We start from the raw sequence: 19,684 nt of genomic DNA on the forward strand, positions 1-19,684 counted from the left end.
ACTCAGCTGATGAAAATGAACATGCGTCGGTCCTCTCTGCTTTGGCTCGTTATCAGGCAGAACCCATCATCAGCATGGATGCATGTCCTCTGGAATGGTGGTTGAAGCATGAAGGGACATATGACTCTTTAGCACATCTGGCATGTAAATATCTTGCAACCCCAGCTACAACAGTGCCATGCGAACGCCTGTTCTCACTTTCAGGTGACATTGTGAATAAGAAGCTGGCAGCATTATCTCCTGCATATGAAAACAAACTTGTTTGTCTGAGCGATTGGCTGAACAAGAAGTATGACTGAGTGGACTTGTAGGCTCTAAAGTTTGACATTTTATTTTTGAATACATAATTCTACATTTGTAAGTTCAACTTTCATGATAAAGAGATTGCACTACAGTACTTATATTAGGTGAATTGAAAAATACTATTTCTTTTATTTTTACAGTGCAAATATTTATAATAAAAATAAATATAAAGTGAGCACTGTGCACTTTGTATTCTGCATTGAAATTGAAATCAATATATTTGAAAATGTAGAAAACATCCAAAAATATTTAAATAAACGGTATTCTATTATTGTTCAACAGCAATTGTGATTAATTTTTTTAATCACTTGACAGCCCTAGTAGATTTTTGTTTGTTAATAACTGCACTTAAAAACAAAACAACGTAAAACTTTAGCACCTACAAGTCCACTCAGTCCTACTTCTTGTTCAGACAAACGAGTTTGTTTACATTTATGGAGATAATGGTGTCCACTTCTTATTTACAATGTCACCTGAAAGTGAGAACAGGTGTTTGCATGGCGCTGTTGTAGCCGGTGTTGCAAAGTATTTACATGCCAGATATGCTAAACATGCTTCAACTTGTAGATTGCACTTTCTTTTTTCTTTTTTTATAGTGCAAATACTTGTAATAAAAATAATAATATAAAGTGAGCGCTGTGCACTTTATATTCTGAGATGTCATTGAAAGCAATATATTTGAAAATGTAGAAAAACATCCAAAATATTTATAATAAATTTAAATGGGTATTCTGTTATTGTTTAACAGTGCAGTTAAAACTGATGAATCGCAATTCATTTTTTAATCTTGCGATTAATCACAATTAATTTTGTAAACATTTGACAGCCCTAGTGAAAACGCTACAGGGTAGCTGCTAATCTGACCTGGGGGAAAATTCATTCCCAACCCACATATGGTGATCACTTAGACCCTGAGCATGTGAGCAAACTCTGGTCAGCCAAGCACCTGAGATGGAGAATGCTCAGTGCCATCTCAGAACACTGGCCTATCCCGTCCCATTTCCAGCCATGGCTATCTCTGATGCTTCAGAGGAATATATTGTGGGAGTGAAGGAAATCCCTTCCTGACACCTGCAGGTGAGCAGCTGAAACCCTGAAGCATGAGTTTTAGGAACATAAGGCGTAAACTGGAAGCGATCCCCGGGCTGTTGAACCCTGCCCTGCACCATCACAAGTAACCCCATCATACAATTGCACTTATAAATTTGTCAGGCTCTCTCTTAAAACTAATTAATTTGTTCGTCCCCATGACTTCTATTGGGAGACTATTTCATAACCTCACTCCTCTGATGGTTAGAAACCTTCTTCTAAATTTCAGCCTGATTTGTTCATCGCCAGTTTATACCCATATGTTTTTATGCCAACATTGTCCTTTAGCTTAAATAGTTCTTTACTCTCCTACATGTTTAGCTCTCTGAGATATTTATAGAAAGCAATCGTATCCTCTCTGTCTTCTTTTTGCTAAGCTAAACGAGCCAAGCTCTTCCAGCCTTCTCTTATAAGATAAGCCCTCCATTAACCTGATTCCATTACCATGATCCTCCCTTAACCCTAGCAGCTCTTCTCTGCACCTCTCCCAGTTTGAATTAATCTTTCTTGAACATGGATGACCAGAACTATGCAAAGTATTCCAAACAAAGTTTTACCCGAGCCGGATACAGTGGCATTAATACTTCTCTGTCTCTATTGAAAATGCCTCACCTGATGCATCCTGGGATTGTATTTGTGTTTACCCCACAGCCACATCACATTTGTGGCTCATAGTAATCTGTGAATTACCCTCACACCCAGTTCTCTTTCCTTCTCTGTTGCTTCAACTGATGAGCCCCCAGCTTGTAGCAGAAATTCTTATTATTAGTCCCTAAGTGCATGACCTTGAACTTTGTACTATTTAATTTCATCCCATTTCTATCACTCCCATCTTCAGGGTGATCCAGATCTTCCTGTATAATGATCCGATCCTCCTCTGTACTGACAATGCCTCCCAACTTTGTATCGTCAGCACATTTCATTAGCCCGCCTTCCTTTTATGCCAAGGTCATTAATGAAAATATTGAATCAAATTGGTCCCAAGATTGATCCTTGAGGAGCTCCATTAGTAACCTCCCTCCAGTCTGATAGTTCACCTATTAGCACAATTTGTTGCCTTCTCCCATTTAGCCAGTTCCTCAGCCACCTTACAATTCTTGTACAACTCCCCACTTTCATTTAACTAATATTTTCTCGTGTGGTACCATATCAAATGCTTTACTGTGGCCTAGTGTGGCAGAATCTGGCCCTAACAGGGGTTATATAAAATGGATCTCTAAATAAACAGTGATTTTCAAAAAGAAGAGTCCTCTCATGACACAGTTTTAAATAAAAACTAATTTGCAGGCCACTTCAGAGACTCTATTCTGTGATATATGTGTCATGTATTAAAAGTCTGGAAATTTCTCTTAACAATGCTTTTTAAAAAGTCTCTTATCTGTGAGCTTTTCAGTTTAAAAACGACTATTGTTAAAGTGTGTGTGAGAGCTCTCTTCTATAAAAGATTAAAATTATTATTATGCAAAATCCTAGACAACAGTCACTTGTTTAGTAACAATAACTGTAGTAACATATGGTCAATGTGTACTTCTTTTGGTATGTGTATACACTACAAATCAATTAAACTGATTTAGTCTATTTACATTGAATTAATTGCCCTTCTAATATAGATATAAATTGCATCATTGCAATGTAATAGTTAACTTCAAGGTTAGACTACACTGGAAGAATGATGGAAAGGTCACCTGAGTACTGTATTATATAATAAATACAGTGACTCATTTCTGCTGTTTGTATTTTCAGTAACTGAGGGTTGAAATTATATGTAGCTATATCTTGTTTTAACCAACATTTAATTTTTTTTAAGTCATGCAGATGGATCGATAAAGTTTTGGGATGCCTCTGCCAGTAAGTTTTTAAACTTCCCTTTCTCATAGAATTAACAAATTATAGTATATAACAATATTGGGAGAGAGGGGGAATTATTTAAGATGGTGGTATCAGTAAGCAAGTAAGAGTAATGGGTGAAATTAAGAAAATAATCATTAGGCTGAATATTAGTAAGAAAAAATTGTGGCAGTAGGATATAAGACTGTAGAATAGTCTCCCAGGGGGAGTGGTGGAAAGGTCAGAACTTGGACATTGAATACTAAAGTGGACAAAGCCCTCTAAAATATGCAGTAGGAGATAATCCTGCAGTGGATCGGAGAGTTAGGACTAGGCTAGATCTAATGGGTCTGTTTCAACTCTAATTTCTATCTTTCTGTGAGTACAGTATATATTCCTACTTGTAACTGGATTTTTTTTTAAAGCTAAACCTGTAATAGTTCATCCTATTGCACATATAATTCAATATTCTTGACATCTGATATCAGGCTCTATATAATCTATTTAGTGTTAAAGCGAATGTACAGTGTATTACATTTATGAGTAGGTGGACTGCTTTGGGCAAGATAAGAACCAAATCTGCACAGGTATGTTTGCACAGCATTGTGCAGCGAGCAGGAGTGAGCCTCCAAGCTCAGGCTGACAGACTTGGGTTAGCGGGGCTCATGGTGTGTAGACAGCACTTTGAAGTTGCAGCTCAGGCTGGAGCTTGGCCTCTGAAGCCCACCCCCACCCCACCCCTAGGCATCAGAGCCTGAGCCAAAACTTCAAAGCATTTTCTACACAGCTTTATGTTGACTTAGGGTAGGAGGTTTGCTCCCATTCCCACTGCATAACCATACCCTACCAGTCTTCTCTCTGAGATTTATGAAAAGTTCTTCCACTGCACTATCAACACACACCCTTTCAGGAAAAGCCTCAGAAAACAGCAGAGTCCCATGTTGTGCATAGAGTGAGTCAGAAAATAAGGAGCTTGTTTCCCAGAAAAATTTGACTTTTTGACAAAAAATTGTTGCTGAAAACCTACATATTTTGGCCTAACATTGAAATATTTTAGTTCAAAATGTTGCCACTATGCCTCATGGGAATTGTAGTTTAGATGTGTTGTTCTTCCATTCTCCTTTATGACCTGAGCTTCCTGGCTTAACTACATTTCCCATGATGTATCAGTTTCATTCTTGCTGAAGGGAAGGGTGCATCATAGTTCTTAAATGTGGTGCATCATGGGAGATGTAGTCTGACCTGAATGATAGCATAAGGTACCTGAACTAAAATTCTCATGAGGGGCTGTAGCACTTTTATGAATCAAAATATTTCAGTTTTCAGTCAGTCTTTTCTTTTGTTTGTTTTTTCCTATACATGGTATTAATGTTTTGGGGTAATTTTACTAAAAAATGTTATCAGTTAGACCCTAAAGTCTTTCTCAGGCAGTAGTCTTTCTCCTGTCTAGCAGCAATCTCTGCATGTGACAGGCTGGACAGGAGGAAAGGGGAGATTCTCCTTGCCCTTGTAATGCAATACTGGGAGGTGAAGCTTTGTTAGATTTCTAGAATCTTACCAGATGTCCACTGAACATGCTGAGAAGTGATTTTTCAATAATATATCATTTATATTTTCAAAATGTATCAAAAAGACTCTTTCTCATGAAGGGCCAGGCACATGTCAAGTTTGGAGTATATTTCTTCAGCCATTGTTGAGCAAAAAAAAATCTTATGTTTTAAAAAAAGATTTTTGAAAAGAGATTTTTTTTCCACTTACCTTTAACTCAGAAATGGCTGAGGGGTTTTCTGCAAGCTTTCCACAAAAATTGGCAAAGAAGCTAAGCATATAAGAACTTAGCCCTAAAGGAGGATTTTTCAGAAAGTTGTAATACAGTGAAAATGGTGCAGTAAAATACCATATATGTGATAAAATGAGCCTTTAGGCCCAGCCCTGAGTATGCAGCAGTTCATAGCTGTATTGCCCTAGGGAGAAAGTTGGTAATTAGTTGTGATTCAGAGTCACAACTCTTTCTCAGCTTGTCCCTTGCTCCAGTCGGGAAGTAACTTACTCAAGCCCTGAAATAAAGTGTCGTTTACTTGCCCCTATGTTACTGCTCAGCTAACCAGCACTTTGGAAGGAGGGCAAAGCCAAGTGCCCCACCCCCAACTATTTGCCAAGAGTACAGAGTGTAGTAGTATGTGCAGAGCCCTTGCTCACCCTTCTGCACTTGAACCACGCTGCAGGGAATGTTAACACGTAAGGTGGAAAAGAACTCCTTGCGTTGCTGTATTAGGCTGGTTCACAGTCTGCCCCATATGATATATGTAACACCATCTTTGTGTATGTATTTTATTGTACATATATAAACTTAATTATAAAGGAGGAGATTTTCAAAGGCACAAATGGGAGTTAGGCATCCATTCCCATTGACTGTCAGTGGTACTAAGGCACATATGGTACAAATTTCAAAAGTGTCGGAGTGATTTAGAAGCCCAAGTTCCATTTTTAAAAGTGAGTTCGGCACTTAGGGGCTTAGGCCCCAGTGAAAGTCAATGGTACCAAGTCACTCAGGCACTTTTGAAAATGTTACCCTTAACAGCCCGTTGTGCTTTGAAAATTTCCCTATGTTAGCAAATAAACTTTGATGGATGTTGTATCATTGTGGGTTGGGTTAAACCTCTTCGTTATGGCTTGGGCATAATCACCACCTTGCATTCAGGATGAATATAAAGTTGTCATGCAATGCTAAACTATATTATACTGTTCAGCCACTAGATGGTGGTGTGTGTAACATACCTTACTTAAGCTAACATTAGCAAGACCTGGCAGAGCACTAAAGGATCATACAGTGAACGCATCTGGTGTGTATATCTCTGAGAAGTAACATCTGTAATAAGTCTATATCTGATACAGAACCCTGACCTGCTAGTAGCAGCCCTGCAACCTCCCATCGAGAAGAAGCTGCTGCTCCTGATAGATCAGGATGGTGGCTGACCTATTGGTCTGCAGTTAAAGCCATTGAGAATAACAAAACAGAAAAAGCCAAAGAGAAGCATGGGAGAAGAAAGAAGGTTGTGGACATCTGCGAATCCCTCATCTGTTTACATTTTCACAAGAAGACACTGAAACAAATTGACTCTTATACATCAGCTAGAACGGGGACTCCAGCAACAATAATATGATATAGTATCAGAAGGAAACTAGTGCCAGAGGAGAATGAACAGAAAAAACAAAGCAACAAAAGTTGCAAACAGAAGGAATAAAGCAACAAAGATTGCAGGATTTCATCAACATGCACTCTTCAATTCCCCAGAGAACTTTAGCTTTGACGAAATGAGCATTGACAAGTTTTTAAAGTGCTTGTACACAAATGCTAGAAGTCTAAATAATAAGATGGGTGAACTAGAGTGCCTCGTGTTAAAGGAGGATATCGATATAACAGGCATCATAGAAACCTGGTGGAGTGAGGACAATCAATGGGACACAATCATTCTGGGATACAAAATAAATCGGAAGGACAGAACAGGTCATGTGGCGGGGTGGGAGGAAGTGGCACTATATGTGAAAGAAAATGTAGAATCAAATGAAATAAAAATCTTAAATGAATGCACATGTTCCATAGAATCTCTATGGATAGTAATTCCATGCTCTAATAAGGATATAATAGTAGGGATCTATTATCGACCACCTGACCTGGACAGTGATAGTGATGATGAAATGCTAAGGGAGATTAGAGAGGCTATCAAAATAAAAACTCAATAATAGTGGGGTATTTCAATTATCCCCATATTGACTGGGTACATGTCACCTCAGGACGAAATGCAGAGACAAAATTTCTGATACTTTAAATGACTACGTCTTGGAGCAGCTGGTACAGGAACCCACAAGAGCAGAGGCAACTCTCGATCTAGTCCTGAGTGGAGCACAAGATCTGGTCCAAGAGGTAACTCTAACAGGACCGCTTGGAAATAGTGACCACAGTATAATAACATTTAACATTCCTGTGGTGGGAAGAACACCTCAACAGCCCAACACTGTGGCATTTAATTTCAGAAAGGGGAACTATGCAAAAATGAGGAGGTTAGTTAATCAGAAATTTAAAGGTACAGTGACTAGAGTGAAATCCCTGCAAGCTGCATGAACGCTTTTCAAAGACACCATAATAGAGGCTCAACTTAAATGTATACCCCAAATTTAAAAAAACAGTAAAAGAACTAAAAAAGAGCCACCGTGGCTTAACAACTGTGTAAAAGAAGCAGTGAGAGATAAAAAGGCATCTTTTAAAAAGTGGGAGTCAAATCCTAGTGAGGTAAATAGAAAGGAGCGTAAACACTGCCAAATTAAATGTAAAAATGTAATAAGAAAAGCCAAAAAAGGAGTTTGAAGAACACCTAGCCAAAAACTCAAAAGGTAATAACAAAATGTTTTTTAAGTACATCAAAAGCAGGAAGCTTGCTAAACAACCAGTGGGTCCCCTGGACGATCGAAATACAAAAGGAGCACTTAAAGACGATAAAGTCATTGCAGAGAAACTAAATGAATTCTTTGCTTCAGTCTTCACGGCTGAGGATATTAGGGAGACTCCCAAACCTGAGCCGTCTTTTGTAAGTGACAAATCTGAGGAATTGTCACAGATTGAAGTGTGGCTAGAGGTGGTTTTGGAATTAATTGAGAAGCTTAACAGTAACAAGTCACCGGGACCAGATCGCATTTACCCAAGAGTTCTGAAAGAACTCAAATGTGAAATTGCAGAACTATTAACTATGGTTTGTAACCTGTCCTTTAAATCAGCTCCTGTACCCAATGACTGGAAGATAGCTAATGTAACGCCAATATTTAAGAAGGGCTTTAGAGGTGATCCTGGCAATTACAGACCAGTAAGTCTAATGTCAGTACCGGGCAAATTAGTTGAAACAATAGTAAAGAATAAAATGGTCAGACACCTAGAAGAACATAAATTGTTGCGCAAAAGTCAACATGGTTTCTGTAAAGGGAGATCATGTCTTACTAATCTATTAGAGTTCTTTGAGGGCGTCAACAGACATGTGGACAAGGGGGATCCAGTGGACATAGTGTACTTAGATTTCCAGAAAGCCTTTGACAAGATCCCTCACCAAAGGCTCTTATGTAAATTAAGTTGTCATGGGATAAGAGGGAAGATCCTTTCATAGATTGAGAACTGGTTAAAAGACTGGGAACAAAGGGTAGGAATAAATGGTAAATTTTCAGAATGGAGAGGGGTAACTAGTGGTGTTCCCCAAGGGTCAGTCCTAGGACCAATGCTATTCAACTTATTCATAAATTATCTGGAAAAAGGGGTAAACAGTGAGGTGGCAAAGTTTGCAGATGATACTAAACTGCTCAGGATAGTTAAGACCAAAGCAGACTGTGAAGAACTTCAAAAAGATCTCACAAAACTAAGTGAGTGGGCAACAAAATGGCAAATGAAATTTCATGTGGATAAATGTAAAGTAATGCACATTAGAAAAAATAACCCCAACTATACATACAATATGATGGGGGCTAATTTAGCTACAACTAATCAGGAGAAAGATCTTGGAGTCATCGTGGATAGTTCTCTGAAGACATCCACGCAGTGTGCAGCGGCAGTCAAAAAAGCAATCAGGATGTTAGGAATCATTAAAAAAGGGATAGAGAATAAGACGGAGAATATCTTATTGCCCTTATATAAACCCATGGTACACCCACATCTTGAATACTGCCTACAGATGTAGTCCCCTCATGTCAAAAATGATATACTGGCATTTGAAAGGGTTCAGAAAAGGGCAACTAAAATGATCAGGGGTTTGGAATGGGTCCCATATGAGGAGAGATTAAAGAGGCTAGGACTTTTCAGGTTGGAAAAGAGGAGACTAAGGAGGGATATGATAGAGGTGTATAAAATCATGAGTGGTGTGGAGAAAGTGAATAAGGAAAAGTTATTTACTTGTTCCCATAATATAAGAAGTAGGGGCCACCAAATGAAATTAATGGGTAGCAGGTTTAAAACAAATAAAAGGAAGTTCTTCTTCACTCAGCGCACAGTCAACCTCAGAAGGGACTTACAATCACTTTAAACCCCTCCCAGAGGTAACATCTCCTGACACAGTTCTGACGGTATTCTGAACAGCATGGGCCAGTTCATCACAGAAACAACTTACTAAGACAAAAACTATGCATTCACAGTGCATGGGATCACAATGTAGCAGCTATGATGGCCCTATTGATAAAGGGGGAAGAACTCAATAAAGGATTTGATGCTACTGGACTTTTGAAAGACATTTTTGAAAGACCTTTTGATCCAGTACAAAACAACTTAAGAGACAAAGCTGAACCATACAGTGTACAAACTTCCCCAGCAGAGAAACCTTGAAAGAGACTAGCTGCAGATTTATGTGAATTCAGAGGACATCATTATCTGGTCATGGTGGACTATTTTTCCAGGTATATAGAAATAATGAACTTGAAAGACATAACGTGCCACAGTGGTATCAAGAAACTGAAGTGCACTTTGGCTCATTTCAATATTCCAGAATAACTAGTGACAGACAATGAACCACAATTCACTGCAGTAAAATTAAAGTCGTTCTGAATGAAATATGATTTTGATCGTATTACTAGCAGCCCACATGAGCCACAAGAAAATGGAGAGGCTGAGAGAGCTGTGCAGACAGCCAAAAAAATCCTACAGCAGGAGGATCCATTCGTTGCTTTTCTGAGTTACTGATCAAAATCAATTGCAGCTATAGTCCAACACTAGCTATAGTCCAACACTACTCTGATGGGAAGACAACTCAGAACTACTGTTCTGACTTTGAAAAGGAATCTATCTCCCAAGTGGCCAGACATGTAAAAAGTAGCCAAATCCGATAAAAAGAATAAAAGAACTGCTGGATCTAGAACTTGATTACCATGTTCGCATCTAATTGGATGAAGACAAAGGATGGACAGTCAGCACTCAAATCATATGTGAGTGAGACTGAGAGTGAAGAGTTCAACAGAAAACCATCAACATACACAGTTTGTTCATCTGAAAGGACAATTAACAGAGCAAACTCTTCAGAGGGTGGATGCATAACAAGAAGAAGACTCAGAGATTCCAAACCAACCACAGCCGGTCATTGCAACAAATGGAAAGCCAGATGACCAAGTTGTTACATGTTCAAGTAGAAAACCAGTATGATTCAGAAACACTTAACAGACTGACATGTACTTAACTTCAAAGGTAGTGTGGTAGTGTATATTTTGTAAATGATAGGAATGTAGAACTTAAAGGGGGAGATGTAATGGAATGCTAAATTGTACTACACTAGGTGGCAGTGTGTGTAAAACATCTTATTTAAAGCTAACCTTTGCCATACCTGGCACAACATTAAAGGATCATACAGTGAACACATCTGGTATGTGTATCTCTGAGAAGTAAGCTATGTAGTCAGTTTATATCTGATGCAGAAGCCTGACTTGTGACGAGTAGTCCTGCAGCCTCTTATATACAAAAATAATATGGCAGATGTGGCTGAAATAAGAACAGTCTCCAAAATCAAAACACAGGTACATGTCTCTGGCCAAAACAAAGTGGCTGCCCAAAATGACAGCCAATACATGGCTGCCCAAAATGTTGAATGAACTGGGCAGAGGGGGTCACTGGGTATTGTCTGACAGAGAGAGAGAGAGACATGAACAAGCACAGTGTGTGACCCTGAGAGAAGCTTAGCGGGAAGGCTTTTGGGTCTGGTGCTGGCTGAAGAGATTTGGGGCTATAAGCAAAAAAACCTATCTCCTTTTGTTTGGTTCCTCCTGCATTTGAGAAAACAGGATTTTGTTCATTCCTTGTAAATAAACAAGATTGCATAAAAGAAAATAGCTGACTACATAATCAATTTCTCCTTTTACCTTGAACAACTGACAACACCCTAAATTTGGCAAATTGCGTGGGTCAAAAGGGGTAAGAGTAAGGTTTGATGGCTATGCCTGTTTACTATTTCTTAAGCACAAAGTGTGTACATTCTCTGTGCAAGTACGATATAATTGCTGGTATAAAACCATGCAATTTAGCTTTGTGGGATCCCAAAATACTTAGCATATGCTGGACTTGTGAACCAATGTGCCAGTGCTGTAATGCAGCCTCTTTTAGGGGATTTATGTAGAAACACAGCAGCCCTTTTGTTTCCATCGGTGGACCTGATACCACTTTCAGTAACGGGGGGCAAGGTTTGTGTTCTTTTCAGGAACATGTATGTTGGGGTGCGGGGTTGTTATCCTTTCAGCAGGGAATAAGCTTAAGCACTAGAAGTTGTTTCTCATAGGTACTGTAGCAATATAAGTTGAAGCTGTGTCTTAGAAGTGAAAGGCTTTGGGCCTGGGCACTGCTCAACACCCAAGCTTCCACTAAAGCCAATGGAATTTACCAGTGCTCAGCTGGGGTCTGCCTCTTAATCCTAGAACTGGGCAAAATTTTTCAGATTATTATTTTTTTTTTTTGTGCCAAAAAATGCATATTCAGATTGACCGAAACATTTTTCAAATTTGTGTTGAATTTACTGAATTGTTTTGGTCAAAAAAAAAGCGGGGAGGGGGAATTCAAGAAAAGTCTAAATGTTTTGTTTTGACATTTTCAAAACAAAATGTTTTGATTTTTCAATTTGAAATGGCTCTTCGTTTTGAATTTTGCTTCAATTTTATTAAAAAAAAAAGATTTTAAAAAACAGAACTTGAAAATGAAACAAACATTTTGTTTAGGATCAAACCACACATTTCATTCAACCCAAAACAATTTTTTTTTCCAATTTTTTGGTTCAGATATCAAATTGAAAAATGTGTTATTTGCACAACTCTTCTTAGTCCTGCTTCTTAAATACATGCTTTGCTTTCTGTACGTGTATTTAAGGTTTTCTGGTTACAAAGTTTTAGTTGAAATAATCTTAATACAGTTTAAGGTTTTGTCTGGTGATTCATCACAAACATTTATGTGAGCACCAGGATCTTCAAAGATACAAAGTACTCTGCCTTTAGGCACCGGTTAGTTCTCCTGTATTTTCATATCTCAAACCAACAGGTATATTGAGAGTGCAGAATTGCTAAGTCACTGAAGCAATTTTCAAAATTTAGCCTTGCTCATGACCCATATCACTATTTCTCATTTGCTTAGGAATAGGTGCTATCTGGTCCTGCACAGGTGTACAAGGGGAAGAAAGTTTCAGGGAGTCTTTCCTTGCTCCTGTGGTGCCCCTGAGCAGAGACCAGGTACAACTGTGATTCTTGCATCCCTAATATGCACAGACTATAAGAGTCTAGCTCTAAGGACAGCACTGGTCTCCCCAGAAGTCTGAGCTGGGCTCCATGGCCTCTTTCCACCTCATAAAAGGCCAGCAGAGCTGTACTGGTACTGGAGGAACAGATGATACAACCTGCAAACGAGTAACAGGCCTGAGTTTCCTAGGATTCACAGAGGCAGTGGCCTGGTTCACCATTTGTCCTGAACCTTGTGTAGTCATTAACACCAGGGCCAAGTGAATGCAAAATGAATGTAAAACAATTCCATATCAGAATGGCAATGTTTTACACCCACTTAATCTGGTGTAAATGACTACACAGGGTGCAGAGCAATGGTAAATTGAGCCCTCCTCATCCCCAACCTACAATATAGACAGTGGCTTAAAGCTGTAGTCCTATTTTTGGATGCTGCATTAAAAGCATCAGTGTCTTAAAAGAATTTTTCACAAAGCATAAAATACATTTCATACTTGGGGAATCAACAGGCCTGATGCTCTTTGTCTTGCACCAGTGTTAATCTGAAGTAACTCCATTGAAGACAATGCAGTTATACTGGAGTAAAACTAATATGGGTAGAGAATGAGACCCTAAAATTGCACCTCACTCCAAATCTGAGCCTGACGGTGGAGACATTTCAGGAAAATATAGTTGCTAGCTTTTTTCTCCATAATCCACACTGATATAAAAGATTTTGCAAATAGAATAGAATGTGGTTAGTTTCATTTCATACCTTTTAGATTGTAATGTCTTTGGGACGGGGTCCATGAGCAGCATAATGGTGTCCCAATCCTGACTGGGGCTTCTGGACATTACCAATCTATATAACACTATAAATATAAAACACGAACATATAAAAATGCTGTAAATATTAAATTATTATTTCATAGCTAAGATATTCAAAGCATTTCACAACATAATGAGTCAAAAGCAATGATTCTGAAGACAGAGTAACCATTGTGTTATCACACAGCCTTGGAGCTGGTCAGGTCACCAGAATTATCTCCTATTTTTTCCGCTGAAAGTGCCATGGGATCTCTAATTTCTACCAAGACAATTACAAAAGAGACACCAGTTTAATATCTCATAGAGAAGATAGCACCAACAATGCAGCATTCAGCGCAGCATCTCCACAGTTTTCACTGCAACATCAGTGTTGAGTAAGTGCCTAAGTCTACGTGTGTGACTGAAACTCATGACTTTTGCTCTTCTGGTCCAGAAAAGAGAGTGCTAACAATGACCCCTGTACAAATATCTATTACTGGAAATATGAAACATAAAGTTTAGCATTACTCTCTATTATTTTGTTAAGTTGAGCCTTCATATCATGTTATACTATGTCATGATTGAAAAACAGTAGCAGCTAAGACACCTTGTAACTAGAGGTGAGGTATAGGTTTGTTTAATGTTAAACAATAATTTTAGATACGTTGTAATATTTTGCAGTAACTCTACAGATGTTGTACAAGTTAAAAACGTCAAAAGTGTTTGAAAAACAGAAGCTAGGGGAAGGAAAACCAACAGCTGAGATTGTAGAAGAAGATCCTTTTGCCATTCAGATGATGTACTGGTGCCCTGAAAGCCGAATTTTCTGTGTGGCAGGAGTCTCTGCATATGTTATTGTGTACAGATTCAGCAAACACGAAGTGAATACTGAAATAGTGGTAAGTTGTTTAGAATTTTTCTCACATATGATGTTGAAAAGAGTAAGTAATACAAGCCATCATTTTCAAATTTGAGTGCCTTGTGTGAGGCTGCTCAATCCATAGTTATGTACCTGAATAAAACTTTTATTAAGTTGCCTAAGAATAAATTTAGGAGCATTCATGTTTAAATGTTGTGGGTGAAATCTTAGGCCCACTGATGCCAATTGAAAACTCACATTGATTTTAATAGGGCCAGGAGTCCAACCTTTTGCAATAGGAATAAAATATAGTAATAAGTCAAGACTTAGGCTGTTTCCAAGCCACCAGGATAGATCTCTGTGTTAGTTGCTTGCTCCAGAAATACTTGGTGCGGTACCATATGTGTTTTTGTCATCCAAAGTACATTTTTGGCACCCAAGAACAGACCAAATATTCTCAGTAAGTAATTTTACATTAATATACAAGGGAGGTTATCTGTGCTGCTTTGATACTAAACATTAATTTATTTCATTGCATGATAATATCACTCTCTTTTAACTCAAGAGTTTGAAGGCTTTATTTTAATTTATCTTCATAGTGCTTGTAATACAAAGGAATCTAACATTTTCCAGTCTTTGACAAAGTAAAAGTGTTGTTTATTTCTGGTTTAATATATTTTAATCAACTAATGCTGACTTTGTTTCTGCAAAAAAGTGGACACTACAGGAAGTGGCGGATGATTTATATCTAAATAGTCAACATTATTGTCACGAATATTGGGCTAACTGCCCCTCCTGGTCCCTTCGAGTGCATCTCCCTCAGGTTTCAGGCCGTAAGCTTTCACCTCTGTGAATCATTCAGACTGGGCTTGGGGCTGCAGTCTCCAGATTCTACCCATGATTATCTCAGCAGATCTAACTTAGACTCAGAGCCTGGAGTTCTGTTCCCTCTGATAGCAATGACCAGTGGTTAATACAGTGACCAAACAGCCTTCCTAAACCAACCCATTATTTAGTTAGAACCACAGCATTATAGAGAAAACAAATCTTAAAACAATAATCCAGCCTCTATGCATGCCTGTATCTCCCTAAGTCTTACCATTCCCTGGATCTGGGGAAGGTCCAGCTTCTTCAGACTCCTTCCGCAGAGTGTCCCTCTGTTTCAACCTGTTCACTGGACAGCTCCTAACAATTGATTCTCCTTCTTCCCCTGAGAGGGTTTTTTAATGTTCAGGATTTCCAGTCTCTCATCCTGACAAAACTGCTGTGCCAATTTGGTCTGGATCCTGGGAGTGTGCCATTGTCCTGTAATTACCCACCCCTGTGTTTGTTGGGAGGTTTGCTTATTTCTAGTTATTGTGTCACTTTCATGTTTGATGTTCCCATAGCCCCCTATTAAGCTAGATCAATACATTCATGCAGGAAAGTCATACCACTCAAAACACAATAAAATTATTTCACTGACCACGTCACATGCAGTATTCATAACATTATTATATCTCAGTATTCTTAGATGATTATGTACACTTTCTGTTTTTCAGCTAAATTGTCACAAGGAATGAATGGCATTTTGCTGAGTGTAATAATCTGTGCACATTCAATATTCCGTATCTCAAATTTTGTCTCCGATTTAGAACTGTTTACATGAATAATTCTTTTGTGAAAGGCTGTTTCACCATAGTCTCTTATACAGATGGCACATCCAGTCAGGTCTGCTGAATTTTGGGCACTGCCATCTCCACCAAAGCCTCTCCTCTGCCTTCCTCCATCAGTTGTATCTTCCTCTAGCTCAGACACACAGCTCTTCCCTCCAGATCAGTAGTTTCTCTGTAGAAAGAATAGGTTTCCAGGTGGTGGTGTAGGCATATCCTAAGGCTCTTTCTTCCATTTTTCCACCTGACACTATTCCTTCCTGTTCATGCTGACCCTCCCCTTATGGGTACACAGAGGATGTCCAGCTGACATGGGATCCAAGATCACTTCTAAGTGGCTCCACAGCAAGCTTCTGAGGAAGGGGGCCTGTGAAATTCTCCACCCTACCAGTAGCATCAGTCCTTCCCTGGTATGGCTTCTTGATCAAACTTTTGAGGAGATCTGCAGGGTACAGTGTGCCTTTCTTTGGAAATACAGAGAAAGGTCATTGAATTAGGTGATGAGAATCTCCAGTAAACCCGCAGCAGGAGATGCTTTTGCAAGATACCCAAAAACAAATTGGCAAGACATACACCATTCTGCAACCTCTGGATCTTCCACTCAGGATTTGGACCAAAGCCAAACGAAGGTATCACAGAATACTGTGGAATTAAGAGCCTTAGGATTAGCTCAGTTTCACCTTTTATCGAGAAGTGAAAGATATCCCTACCTAACTCAGATGGACAGTTCAGTAGCTGTTGCTTATTTAAACAGGAAGAGACAAAAAGCAAGAGTTTCAGCAGAAAAGCTGCACTTCCGAGGTAGTGGAAAAGGAGGACATACTCTCTTAGGGTATTTCATCTAGCAAGAGGATTTAACAGCCATGCAGACTGGCTTAGTCAGCAGCAACTATTTCCAGGAGATTGGGCTGTTCTCAACCACGTATCTTACTCATCAGTCTCTAAAGGTGGAAGCTGCCCATGGATTTCTTTGCCAGAGCTACAAACAAAAAGATTGCAAGATTCTGCAGCAGATAGAGAAGAACTGAATGAAACCTGGAGAGTGGCCACTTTCTCTCATTATTAGAGGAACTTTGGTGTATGCTTTTGCTCCCTTCCTTCTGTTTCCGTAGATCTTTGAACTTAAAGGTTGACCTTCAAAGAGACCTATACAAAGGCCTCATCTGCATAGTTCTTCATCTTTTAAGGAGGTGAGATCTAGCCATCCTCCTGCTGCTACCAACATGGTTTTTGTTAGAAGTGTTGCCCTGGACAGCCTGGGGGTGGAGGGGGTTGCTGTAATAGAGGGGAAAGAGTTGGAAGTGTCTGATGTACCAGAAAGATCTCCACCATCCTTACCTTCCCCAGATGAATCCAGGGGTTTCTCTTAGCCTTCTGTCCCAAAGCAAAAAGACTGTTCTATCTCTAGTTCCTCAAAAGATTTATTACTATTGCCCCTTTTCTTCCTTAATGGCTAGTCAAAGTTTGGGGCCCTGGAGATGTTCCAGTTGGAGGTAGAGATTGGTGATGGAATCTGGTATTTTCTTTGATGCAATCTTGTTTATTTACAAGGAACGCTCAAGGTCCTGCTTCTCTAACGCAGGAGCAGCTAGAAACAAAAGAGAGGTTTCTTAGCTTACAGCCCCAAGCCTCTTTAGCCAACACAGGACCCAAAAATTTTCTCTCTAGCTTTTTCCACTGTGCTCATAGGCTGCTGTTGCCTTTCTTTTTTTTTGTCTCTGTCTCTCTGTTTCTGTTCCCTTTTCTTCTTTCCCTCACAGACATACACATGTGCACATGCATGTGCACGCACGCACACACACACACACACACACACTTTACCCAAAACTATACTCAGCAAAAGCCGCTCCACCCACACAGTCTAAAACTTCAGGTGGATTCACATAACCCTTTTGTTTTAGATGAGAATTTGTGATTAACTTATCCTTACAGTTGTACTAATTTGTAGTGTACGTTCACACCCATCAACCTTATTGAGGTGTTTTTTTTCACTCAGCCCATAACAAAGTTTCACCCAGCTCACAGTACTTTTACTGTCATCCAACTCCGTATTATCTAGTAGTAGCAAAAGCCAATGAAAAATGTCACCAAGCTGTAGCCTCTAGGTCTTTATCTGTAGGTATGTAGGTATATAGGACAAATAAATGGGTCTGTTAGGGTAAGGTATATTCCTCAGCCACACCGCAGCAGAGAATCACCAACTGTCAAGTAGTGTTGATGAAGTATCACTTCCTTATGTGGTTACTGGACTGAGGTGATTCTTCCTTTTGGATCAGCTCTCGAATGATGTGAACATGCCCTGCAGTGATCAGCATATGATATCTCTGACAGTACTGCCAAGTCTGTAATGACATCAGTTATCATGCACTGATCTTCCTGGTTCAAGAATTTGAATTTACAACAGGATGTTTTGAGCATGGTAGCGGGGTCTTCCTTTAAGACTCCTGATTTGTTAGGAAAAGATAGATGACATCTTGAAGAAGGGGCGACTCTCAGATTTGATGTCTATATAGCTTCATTTAGGAGGAAATCCGTTCCCTTCAGGTTCCAGAGGTAAAACTCTTCCTGACCTCCAGCAGGCCAGAAGGCTACCCTGAGGCACTCATCTCTCATACTTAGATCCAAGTATTTTGCCAGCCATCTATCCTGCCTCACTGGCAAGCTTGGCTGCAGCACTGAGTTCCAGACAGCAAGTCTGATAAAATGATCAAAACCCTCCAGGCAGTCTGTGTTGTGGGTTTGTACCCTTCCCCTTTCTCCATATCTTTCAGGATTCTCTTATGAGACACTGGTAAGGGACACACATGGGGCTATAGAAGAGGTCCCTTGCCAATACAAGAAGTTCTTCATTTATTTCTTGGTACCCAAAAAGGGAGTCTGCATCCCTAGTGGATCCAAGGTGATTACACAAATACATCATGAAGCCAAAATTCCATATGGTGACATGGGCTCATATTAGCTTACCTTCACATCTTGACACGCTTCTCACTGGAGATATCTTTGATTTTGTGAGGGAGAAGATCTCTGCATTAACTTTGTGTACCCTGGGATCTTTCTATGATACCACTACTTTTCCCAAATGTCAGGGCTTCAGGGTCCACTCATACTTAGAAGATTAGCTGATCAGAGCTCAGCCACCTCGGGGGGTGCCCTTGGATCCAAAGAAATTGTGCTGCTGACCTGCTGTGTGACCTTTTAGCAGGTCACTTCATCTTTTTTGTACCTCTGTTTTCCCCTCTCAGCCTTTGATTGGTCTCATAAGATTAGACCTCAGGGCAGGGACTGTCTCTTACTATTTATCTGTAAGGCACCTAGTGCAGTGGGACCCCAATCTCAATAGGGATCTCTGGGCACTACTGTAATACAAATAATAAATAATATCATGTGAGACCATCTCCATTAAGGGAACTGGACCATAGACCAACAAAGCTAATGGGGACCCTATTGCAAGCCGTATTGAACTGTGTTACCTACCATCTGTCTCTGAGGATAATAATCATCTTAGCTGTAACTTCAGCCAGAGAGTTAGTAGATCAGGACCTGATGGTTCAGCCCTCTTACGCTATGTTCCATAAGGATACTTTGGTCCTGCATCCTCACCCCAATTTCCTATCTAAAGAGGACCCTAGTTTCCATCTCAACCAGGCCATAAGCCTACCTGTATTTTTCTTCAATTCTTATTCACATCCAGAGGACACCAACCTTCACAATATAGATGTAAAGAGGGCACTTAGTTATTATCTAAATAGGATCAGACTTATCCACAAGCTCCACAGACATTTTGTGGCACGTGGGGATAAGACCAGAAAGCAGACCATCCCAACACAAATAGATCATAGACTCAGGGACCCTATGGTCAAAAGGGACCTTGTGATCATCTAGTCTGATGACCTCCTGCACATTGAGGCCACAAAACCTCACCCACCCACTCCTGTAA

The 19,684-nt window shown here is 39.6% G+C and overlaps 1 protein-coding gene across 10 annotated transcripts in view; it reads left to right on the forward strand.

Annotated features, from left to right (window-relative positions):
• Positions 1-19,684, forward strand: part of STXBP5L (syntaxin binding protein 5L) — a 430,597-nt gene that overhangs the window by 302,716 nt on the left and 108,197 nt on the right. For all 10 annotated transcript variants that reach the window (XM_048819147.2, XM_048819156.2, XM_048819179.2 and 7 more), the window contains 2 exons: positions 3,200-3,240; positions 13,918-14,135. In XM_048819147.2, the coding sequence (XP_048675104.2) occupies positions 3,200-3,240; positions 13,918-14,135 (259 nt within the window). The remainder of the gene's footprint in view (positions 1-3,199; positions 3,241-13,917; positions 14,136-19,684) is intronic.

The sequence above is a fragment of the Caretta caretta genome, chromosome 1, assembly GCF_965140235.1.
Source record: "Caretta caretta isolate rCarCar2 chromosome 1, rCarCar1.hap1, whole genome shotgun sequence".
Taxonomy (NCBI): Eukaryota; Metazoa; Chordata; order Testudines; family Cheloniidae; genus Caretta; species Caretta caretta.